At 35.5% G+C, this 10583-nt stretch overlaps 1 protein-coding gene and 1 non-coding gene across 2 annotated transcripts; one reads left to right on the top strand and one right to left on the bottom strand.

The window, feature by feature from the left end:
• Positions 1-2172: 2172 nt before the first annotated feature.
• TRNAR-CCU (transfer RNA arginine (anticodon CCU)) lies at positions 2173-2245 on the bottom strand. The gene has a single exon. It is a non-coding gene; the product is annotated as a tRNA-Arg (tRNA).
• A 664-nt stretch (positions 2246-2909) lies between these two features.
• On the top strand, positions 2910-10550 carry LOC116424358 (transmembrane channel-like protein). Its single transcript, XM_076368964.1, has 17 exons — positions 2910-2994; positions 3597-3768; positions 4050-4296; positions 4539-4727; positions 5149-5384; positions 5611-5802; positions 6163-6411; positions 6556-6625; positions 6702-6864; positions 7077-7742; positions 7926-8032; positions 8347-8642; positions 8966-9145; positions 9218-9338; positions 9678-9828; positions 9986-10172; positions 10388-10550. The coding sequence occupies exons 1-17, from the start codon at positions 2973-2975 to the stop codon at positions 10536-10538; spliced, it is 3399 nt and encodes a 1132-aa protein (XP_076225079.1). The 5' UTR covers positions 2910-2972; the 3' UTR covers positions 10539-10550.
• The last annotated feature ends 33 nt before the right edge of the window (positions 10551-10583 follow it).

Raw genomic sequence — 10583 nt, 5'->3', positions numbered from 1 at the left:
GCTTTAATCACTGGTCACGTGTGTAAAGTTGGTCACGTTACAAATACGTTCGCAATCAGGTAAATTTCATGTCAATGTTTTTAATATGTCCTTGACACAAATGACTTTCTCGGAGACCTACTTATATGATAAAAATTACCATTTAAAAATGCACAATTTGTATTATGAATTTTTAGCTGAGTCTCAATAATTTATAAGATATTCAATAAAATAACAAATCGAAGATTATATTATAATTGTTAAATGCTATATTATTTTGAAATATTCATATTTTCCCTAATAGAAATAACTTTAACGCATAGAATATTATCAAATAGAAGTATTTGTTCTTAGGTGAATATGTCATGTTCAAAAATTAATTTGAGAAAATATCTTTTTTAGACGGACATTCATCAAGTTTATACATGGTGCAACATGGGAATAAATGATAATCGTTGAATTTCGTGACTTCGCAGTCAAACGAATTTCAAGTGCTCATAGGATTGACTGTGCACGAGTAACAGGGTTGGGGGTGATTTTGGGGAGCCCATGGAACTCGCGTGTAACACGACGCCAGTTTCCGAGTGAAATGATTACGCAGGAAGCTAAGGGTGGGGTCGCATGAGAAATGCGAGGTGTACTTAAATACACGGTCATGATGGCGCGTCCGAACGTGTCGTAGAACTCGTTAAGGCGCGGCCGATCCTGAAATCCTGGATCATCTGCCTTGTTGTCCTTAATCCTTTCACTGGATTCTTAATGAACTACAGTACTCTTTTATTTGAAATTTGCACAATATTATACTTCATCAAATATTCACCTGTACCATTTAAAATTGTATACTTTCAACAATAACATCATACCAGTAAACAAGAATACGGTATCAATAAACAATAATTCAAATTAATTAAGATTATAAATTTCATATTTTCTTATGCAAATGATAAAACTATATTTATTGAAACCTCAATTAATTCATACTTTAATTTTTATATATTTAAATCAATTTATTTAATGATTCCTCACAAAAGCACAGTTTCAGTAAAAGGAGAAGATTCCATTAAATTTAACTTATCTAATACTCCCAGTGAATCTTTCATTTTACTTGAATTCACCCGAATCTGGTGATCATTAATTTTATCGAGCAAATCACAAGAAACCTCGGCATCGCCACTGCTCGGACGAAATTAAAACATCGTTACAACGCCTCGTTTGTTTCCCAGGCTGGACAGTATCGGTGTAACCCTCCATCGTAAAGCAAACCATCTCTATTTACGCGTGATGTACAGCCTTTCGTGATTTCAAAGATTTGTAGCAGTCACCGGGAACCCGTGTCCCCGATATCGAGTGGACACGGGCATTATGGCCGACTTACGGACTCCGATACAGGCGCGGTTCCCTCAGGGGATGACCGGTCCTCTGCTATTGACGCCACGGCAGTTCCTTCGAATCCATCGACGCTGATTCACCTGTGACCTTTTCCAATTTTCACGAATCGTTCCGTCACACGACTAAGTACTACTTTCCGGAATTTTATTAGAAGCTTGAAACGTGTCCCTAAATCTCCCACGCTCCGCTTTTCTTGAACTTTCAAGTGACTATTTGTGAGCCGATTCTTGACACGTGTTTTCAACACATTCGCAGCTGTGGGCGTAATATTACGTCGTTTCATAAGTTCCTCAGTGATCACAGCTGACTTTTGCTGATTTGAAACTATGTTTGTTGATGATGTAAGAAGAATATGGTTAGAAGTTTTTAACGGAAGAGTCTTATAATTTGTACTTTTCTTTGAATGACAGAAATTTTTGGTGATTAGTTTTAAGGGAGCAGAGAAATTTATCTAGTTCAAGGAAGTTAGAGCTGCTGTGAAATTTGGTATAAGTTTGTTAGAGTTATTGCAGAAGATTATTGATAAGAACGTCTGTTACTTGATTCGGATAACACAGTGGTGAGTCACCTCAATACATTTTTTTTGTTAAATTCTTTAATGTATCCTTTGATCTGCTACACAGATGATTTTAGTACCTAGTTATATAGCTACACTTTGTAAGTTTAAATGAAAGCGAATCAATAAACAAAAAGATTGGATAAAAACAATTATGATCGCATATCGAAACAATAGTGTCCATATGTGTACACAAACCATTAAGTTTTAATAACAAACTAAAATTAAAAGATTCTTTCACAAGAAATTACCCCTGGTGGGACTCGAACCCACAATCCCCGGTTTAGGAGACCGATGCCTTATCCATTAGGCCACAGGGGCTGTTATTAAACATTCTTTAACTTCTCGGAAAGAAATACAAAAACCTTTTTGTCCATAAAACAGTAGAATAATTTTGCAGATAAGTAAAGAATCTTTAATGTTATTTCATTATCTATAAAGAAATTAAAGAAAGGCTCAGTATTTACTTGGACGTTATGAAAAGTCGATTAGATTCATAAAATCTTCTTCAAACTTTTTTTAATCTTAATTAAATTTGATAAATATGAATATTAATTATTCCCTTTAATCAAATTAGCATAGCTGTAAGACCTTATAGGTATTTGTAATAAATTTAATCTTATATCGCACATTGAATATTTTTCTGTTTGAGTATCATTAACGATGAAGCGACTTCCGTGAATTTAGACACGAAACAAATTATAAGGGAGAGGGTTAAATGAAAGACTCCGTAACAAGGTGGAGAGAATCGCGTTTCTCGAATCCAGTTCAGCCTTATCGTTTGCCACCCAATCTCATAGGCAGCAGCTATCTAGGCCTAGCCACTCCACGTGGCGTGACGATGGATGATCTACGAGCGAAATTCATGCAACTAATTGCTAACTTTTCCCCGGCTATGTAGGTGGAACCTTCATCCCCACAACCGTCGGTCGACCGAGTGTCAGTTACGTTCGCCGTCGCTGACGACAACGACGGCGACGAAAAACAGGGGGAAACTGCCGGAAAACCGAAGCTAAAGGAGAAAGTGGATCATTCGGGAGTCAGCGACATGCAGAGGATATCCATAGCTGGTTCGTGAAAATAAGGACAAGCCAAAAAAGTTTGGCCGATTTTATTTTTGTCTCCTTATCACTGTGATCTTTTAAAAAAATTTGTTCGAGGTTTATAATAGCCTTTGATGCAAATATGTTAAGCTAGAACTATCGAGCACTTAAACTGACTTTTGAAAATTTCATTATAAAAACTACAAACGTGGATTTATTAAGATTTGAATTGGTTTAAACTTCAGCTTAGGTATTACTTAATCAGCTTCTTTAGTAATTTCTCAAAGAGATACTCGTACCTTTTGAGTAAACGCAACAGAAAATATCAAGGAATGAGTCATTCTGACCTATTTGGTAGTTCTAGTGCTAAGGGGATTTCTTTTATAGTATTTTTTTGACACTCAAGAGTGAAAGTATCGTTTAAATAGTAAAATTCAGTGGTCAGATCGGGTATTGTAAAATATACTGTTGTATATTAGTCAATTTTTAAATTATATCATTGAAAAAGGTTTTATTATTTCTGTAGTATTACTAGACATTTTTATTTATAAAAATGTAGATAATTCTGGAATATTGAAGATGATGGTTGAAAACGTTGATAATTTTAGTACATCGAAAATGCTTTTCAGAGGAAGAAGGTGATGAGGATGATTACTCCGCGTCAGCGTGCGCGATCATGCAGCGTCGAAGCTCTAGCCGACGGCAAAGTAGGCGGAAACGACGTCCGTCGTCACCTTTCAGCGTTGAAGCGGAAGCTACTCTCCGCCGGAGATCCTCCGTTTACACTATCAGTTCTGGAGAGTCGGTGATTCGTTCTGAAATATTTTCATACTACTTTGTCGAGTTGAAAATATACAATATATGATCAAACGACACATTATACTTTTTGTTTTGTTTAAAAAATTTAATGAACAAGATTGTTTAGTTTTTCAAATGAAAGACAAATTAACTTCATACACGTTGCTTTTTAAAATCAGAATACGTGGCGAAATGTTTGAAGAATATCAATGGCATTCTTTATTTTTTACGTTTATATATAACATTTTTGTGAGATACTGAGAAGCGACAATGCTTGTTCACAGTACTGCTGTTTCAATAGAGGAAAGCGGCAGCCAAGAGCAGATATTCGAGAAACTGAAGATGCACAAGGAAGTGTTGAGCGGCGTTAAACAACAACCATGGCCACTCCGTCGCAAGATCAAGCTTGTGAGACAAGCGAAGTCGTATGTTCGAAGGCACGAAGGTGTTCTTCAGGAACGCCTTGCCCAAACGAGAAGCACTAAAGACGCCATCGCGCGTATTTCGCTTTTCACGACAAAGATAACAACTGTAATTGTTAAATTTTTGATATGTTAACATTACAACTACTGTACTCATAAAAATGACGGGTTTTACTTTTCTTATTTTGCAATTAGTGATATTTTTGAAGTATTGAAAATAAATAATTTCGCTTGAATATTACAACAAAGGTGTGAAGAAATCGAGAAAGATGTATTGTTATAAGTTTTAGAAAGATTACTTACAATTCTGCCTAGTGAAAACGAAATATTCTTTTGTTGTTGCGTTGATAGAAATGGCAATACTTCCGAAGAGAATTGGTCAATCTTCAAACATGGCTAATCCCCTGGGAACTTCGGATCAAAGAGATCGAGTCGCATTTTGGCTCCGCGGTTGCTTCCTACTTCACTTTCCTCCGATGGTTGTTTTGGATCAATCTCGTCATGTGTGTCATCATTACTGCCTTCGTAGCGATCCCAGAGGTAGAGGAAATTGAACAAGTTAGAAAATCACGTTTACTTGTAAATAAAATTGCAATCTTTAATCAAAAGTTTCATTCCAAGATGGTAGTTCAAACATTTTTGTTTACCAGCTTCAGGGAACTTTTTAATTATTTTAAAAGTGAAATGTATCACAGTTTAATGGAAATCCAAACTTCAATAGAATCTTCTATGATTAGATTATCTAATCTTTTATTAACAAACTTCAATGTACATTCTTCAAAACATTTAAAAAATTTTCATTTATCACTAAATGAATTTCAAATTGTCTGAAATGAAAATGGACAAAGAAATTATTTCATTGTACCTTTTTTCTATGAACTACCTACACTATGAACGAATAAGATTCACAGTTTAGTAAATACTTAACAAAATCCAGGAAGATTCATTTTTTTTGCGACAGGTGCTCACCGCGGATCCAGCCGCCGCAGGTGAACGGAAGATCATGCTCAAAGACGAGAAAATTAAATCGAAACATCTGCTAACACTGTGGGAGTTCGAGGGGATTTTGAAGTATTCTCCGTTCTTTTATGGTTGGTACACCAATCAAGACTCGAAGAGCGGATACAGGCTGCCACTCGCTTATTTCGTCACCAATTTGGTCATCTATGTCTACAGTTTCGTCGCCATATTGCGCAAGTAAGCAACAGTAAACAGTCTAACACCAAAGAGACTTCGCTTTCTCTTTCGTTATAACAAAAATGAAATGAATAACGAATATAAGTAGCACAAACATGCAATTAGTTTAAACTAGTAATTTTTAACGTCTATACGCTATCTTCTGAAACCATTCAAATCTTTTTAAATTAAATATAACAGTATATATAAACAGAAAATTGTTAGTAATATCAATGGTGTGTTTCAGAATGGCAAAGAATTCGAGATTGAGCAAGCTCACCGAGAAAGAGGACGAATGCATTTTCTCGTGGAAATTGTTCACAGGGTGGGATTTTATGATCGGCAATCCGGAAACCGCGCATAATCGGATGGCCAGCATCGTCCTTGGATTCAAGGAAGCCTTGCTCGAGGAAGCTGAGAAGGAAAAAGACGAAAGAAAGTAAATTCATCTTTTAGTCCTATTGCTATGTTTCCTATTCTGCGGCTGCCATTTTGTTACCTTCTGTTTATTTAAACAATATCTTTTTATTTAATATCTTAATATCTTGTGCTATATTTACGTATTCAATTTTCCAAAACCAATTGTTTCTCAAAATATAATAACTAAGGAAAGTGTTCATTTTGAAACGACAGTACTTCAGTAGATTTAATTATTACTAGGTTGTGTGCGAAAAGGTACATATGAATGTTTTAAATATTATTGTACTGTAGTATTTTAATAATACGAATATTAAAATTGGATATTTAATGTAAATACTTTCCATATTTACGTATATTGTAATCGTCAATTATTTTTTAGTTGGAAAGTTATATCGATGAGAATCTTCGTGAACATTTCCGTGATATCGTTACTGGCACTATCAGCGTATGCAGTAGTAAAAGTAGTCGCGCGGAGTGCTCAGGAGTTCGAGCAGAACGACTGGTGGAGGCAGAACGAAATTACAGTGGTAATGTCCCTAATCACGTACTTATTTCCGATGTTCTTTGAGATATTGGGCCTGATGGAAAGCTATCATCCGAGGAAACAGTTACGCCTGCAACTAGCACGGTGAGTCAGCCAAAGAGCGTTCCTCTAATTAGTTTAATTAATCAAACCTTAAATTATAAATCGTAAATCAAGAAAATTCAAATTCACTTATAACCAGAATTTCCTTATTAATACTAAATAGATGAAATCTTTCGTACGTTACAGAATAATGCTACTTAATTTATTGAATCTCTATTCACTGATAATTGCGCTGTTTGAAAAAATCGACTCAATGGTACGTGGAATTATATATGTACATTGCTTTCTCTATACAATTCTTCTTAAGCTTTAAGAATCTTCTGACATTGCAGAAGCAAGACCTACGAGATCTGCAACCAACGATCACAAATTGTTCATACAAACCCATCGAGTGCAATAATCAGATCACGAAGTCGCCACACTTCGCTGCGTTAGCATCCCTGAGTTTAATACTAGCAGGCAACGTCACTAGTCTACAACACCAAAATGAAACAAGTAAGTTTCATTACCTCTAATTTATCTCGTTTTCATAGCAAAACTTTTGGAACTATTAAGATTTGTTTTGCAAAGGAAAAATTCTAAATATTTGTGCACTCGTATATTTTTATTTTCTTGGATAATCCCTCTATTTTAAATACTTTCAATTACCAATTATTACACACTAATTATTAAATAACTCCTTGAAATTATGTTGTTCGTTAACACAGCATTGCCAGAAAATTCAATGATGCCCAAAGGTTTCTACCTGAACCCTATACTCGACGACAAGTCGCTCGAAGAGATCTACAATGTCGGCGATTATACTTACTCGGATTATATGTACGATATCGACGGGGGAGACTCAAAAACTGTCGAGCATAATGAGACGTTATCTTCGATAGAGAACATTTTTCAGGAAGACAATTTCACATCGGAAATTACTAATACAAACAAAACCACGGACGTTACTCCGATTCTTGTCGATAAAGATTTCATTGGTACACATTCTATCGACTTGATCGGCGACACTAACGATACGATGTTCAACGTGTCAATGCCTTACGACGAAGCCAGTGATTCAACTGTGAATATAAATTATACAACAGTCACGGATGAGGATTTGATTACTATTTCTTCGTCTGAGGACACTGCTGCAGAGACTCAAGCGACTGATGAGTACTCTATTCCTAACATACTACAAACTGATACCGAATCGTCGGTCACGACTACTTTTATCGAAGAGTCTAATGAATACTCGACGGAACAGGTGACAAGCATTTCCGGCAATAGTGATTCTTCAGTCAACTCAATGAACGAGCATGTGATTCCTCTCAAACAAGACTACGATGTTAGATGTTTCGAGCAAATTTGCACGACGACCACGCAGGACACAAGTGAGAAGAAGTGATTCGGCGAACGCTGAATTTCTGTCGGTTAATTTTGTTTTAATATTTTCATACATAGAAATATTAGTAGAAGTTGAATTCTGTTATTTAAATCGACAGACTTGTTGCGCTCGCTTGGAATTTTAAAGAATCGAAAGGTAATGTCTTGCGAGTGACGTGTTTTCGTTGCAGTTGCCTCGTCGAAGGTGTTGGACCTGAAAACACGAAAAAAGCTGCGTCGTTTGTGCTGGGAGACGATGTTCGGTCAGGAACTGGCAAAGTTGACAGTCATGGATTTGGTAAACTAAATTTGAATGTATTTTTGAGAAATTACATAACTGGTTCTTTTGTTAATTGTCATTTTCTATCAAGTGTACATTAAATGGAACGAAGAAACTTTGCTACAAATTTAACACAATGATAATTAAAAAACTCATGAAATCTAATAAAAGAGATTGTATTTAAAATTTTGTTAAATATTCAAAACAAGTCATTTATCTTTCCTACATTGCTTGTAAATAATTTATTCATAAATTGTTTGACATGTAAAGAAATTTTTCAAGTATGATACAATTTTAAAAAGTTTCAATTCACATGAAGATCCACGCTTTAGGTGCTGATCATAGTGAGTACGCTCAGTATAGACTTCTTCCGGGCAGTTTTCGTTCGTTACATGAACAGCTTCTGGTGCTGGGACCTCGAAAAACAGTTTCCTCAATACGGGGACTTTAAAATAGCGGAGAACATACTTCATTTGGTCAACAACCAGGGGATGATCTGGATGGGAATGTTCTTCAGTCCGGGCTTAACTGCACTGAATCTTCTGAAACTCGGTATTGTCATGTATCTGCGATCCTGGGCGGTTCTTACATGCAACGTGCCACATGAAGTGATCTTTCGCGCCTCCAGGTAATTAACAGATAATTTCTTATAACTTTTAGGAGACTGGCAGTGTTAAAAATTACAAAAAGGGAAATAAAATAAAATTAAGTGAAGAATAAACTAAGGTTTAGAGGACATTAAGAAGAGTTACTAATCGTCGTTAAATTTAATTAGCTATTATTCAACTTAATATGAAAAATAATATTTATAAACGGAAATATTGAATTTTAATTTAAAATATTATATAGGATATTTATAAATATCATTCTATGCAAAATATTGCACAGAAACTTTATATAAAGCGATTGTGTAGATATTTTTTAAAATGTAAATATATTTATTTTTTACAGGTCCAACAATTTTTACTTTGCTCTGTTGTTAACGATGCTTTTCCTGTGCGTACTGCCGGTCGGTTACGCGATCGTTTGGGTGGAGCCATCTTGGCACTGCGGCCCGTTTTCTGGTTACAAGAAGATCTACCATTTGGCAACCAAACAACTCACGAACTCTCTTCCGGAACCTATACAAAGGTAATTTTCAGCTCTAATCGTCCAACTGTAATGTTTTGGTAAAAAGAGATTTTACAAGATTTCATATTGTAGATGTCTGGATTACATCGCTTCACCGGGCATCGTGATCCCACTGATCGTTTTAATGACTCTAATCATTTATTACATGGTGTCTCTTACCGGATCCTTGAGAGAAGTCAATGATGATTTGAAGGTGATACAGCAGCATCAAGACTGTGTTCATATTTCGTATTGCAATTTTTTACAATTATTTGTGTCCAATGACTCAAAAAAATATTCTTACTGTTTATAAAATTGTTCTGATTATTCTTCAAGCAAAAGATTTAATATTTTGAAACAGTAAACATGAATGTAATGGTGAGTAATGGCGAGTCAAAATTAAATCGTAAACAATTTTTATTAAATATCAAAAATATTAAAAGATATAAAAATGATTATTTTTCAATATAAAACATTATTGAAGTTGAAAGAAACGGAAGCTTTCCTCAAATTGAAATGTTTACCTTCGTGAGGCTCCAACGTTGTGTTTCAGTTACAATTGCGCCACGAGCGAACAGAAGAGCGACGCAAACTGTTCAAAATCGTAAAAAAAAGGGAGGAGCTTGTCGACGCGCCGTTCCTAAAATGGAAAAAGATGTTGCCGGCCTTGTCTAAACGATCGACGAGGACCAAAGCACCCAAAGGTCTTTGAATAACGGAATCGAAATTAACGTAGTTTCGAATGTTTATGCTAATTGAGATTCCTATAGGGTATCTCTAATGAATCTAAAAATACACCAACGTTCGCAGTATATTTGTAAATATCAACATCGAATTTTGGAACTTTCGTGTGGCTTATAGCTGAACCGGAGGAAACTACTGTACCGATTGAGAACTCGGTTGAACTGCACGGGAGGAATCGGTCCTCATCGGAACTGGCAGAGCTAACGGACGTTGAAGAGGATATCTTATTCCATGATCAAGTATGCGCTCAACATTCCTTGGAAAACAATTACAAAGAGAAAGGACCAATTAGGGCGCGTACCGGGTAATTATTTTTCTTCAATGGAAAAGTGAAATACCGATATTTTATTAATATTGATATTTCGATTATTACACAGAGTACAAACCAAAAAATTTATTAAAATATTCATAGTCGTTATTAACCAATTTTTAACACGCTAGTAAATGATTAAAAAAATGAAACAATCTAAGTAACACGAAAATAAGTGTTTTCATCTGCTATATATCTATATTAAACAGAGTAATAACAAGGATTCTACACGACTCCTGGGAATCTCAATCCAGCGACTGCGCGGTGATACCGGAAATCCGGATAAACGAAGCCGAGGGGAGATCGGAGAGTCATCGCTCGATTTCTGTGGAGAATCACGATCCTAGTCGTGCGAAATAAACGCATTAAAAGAAAATAGGAAAAAGAAAAGAAAAAGGCTCAAAG

This window comes from Nomia melanderi, chromosome 7, assembly GCF_051020985.1.
Source record: "Nomia melanderi isolate GNS246 chromosome 7, iyNomMela1, whole genome shotgun sequence".
In the NCBI taxonomy this organism is placed as follows: Eukaryota; Metazoa; Arthropoda; class Insecta; order Hymenoptera; family Halictidae; genus Nomia; species Nomia melanderi.
The sequence above is the reverse complement of the archived record's forward strand: the minus strand, read 5'-3'. Positions and strand labels throughout refer to the sequence as shown.

Bases quoted from the DNA above. Each gene is read 5' to 3' on its own strand.
- LOC116424358 (XM_076368964.1), top strand. From the start codon at position 2,973: ATGCAGAGGATATCCATAGCTG. The intron at 2,995-3,596 runs GTTCGTGAAAAT...AATGCTTTTCAG, and splicing joins GCAGAGGATATCCATAGCTG to AGGAAGAAGGTGATGAGGAT. The intron at 7,743-7,925 runs GTGAGAAGAAGT...TTTTCGTTGCAG, and splicing joins GACGACCACGCAGGACACAA to TTGCCTCGTCGAAGGTGTTG.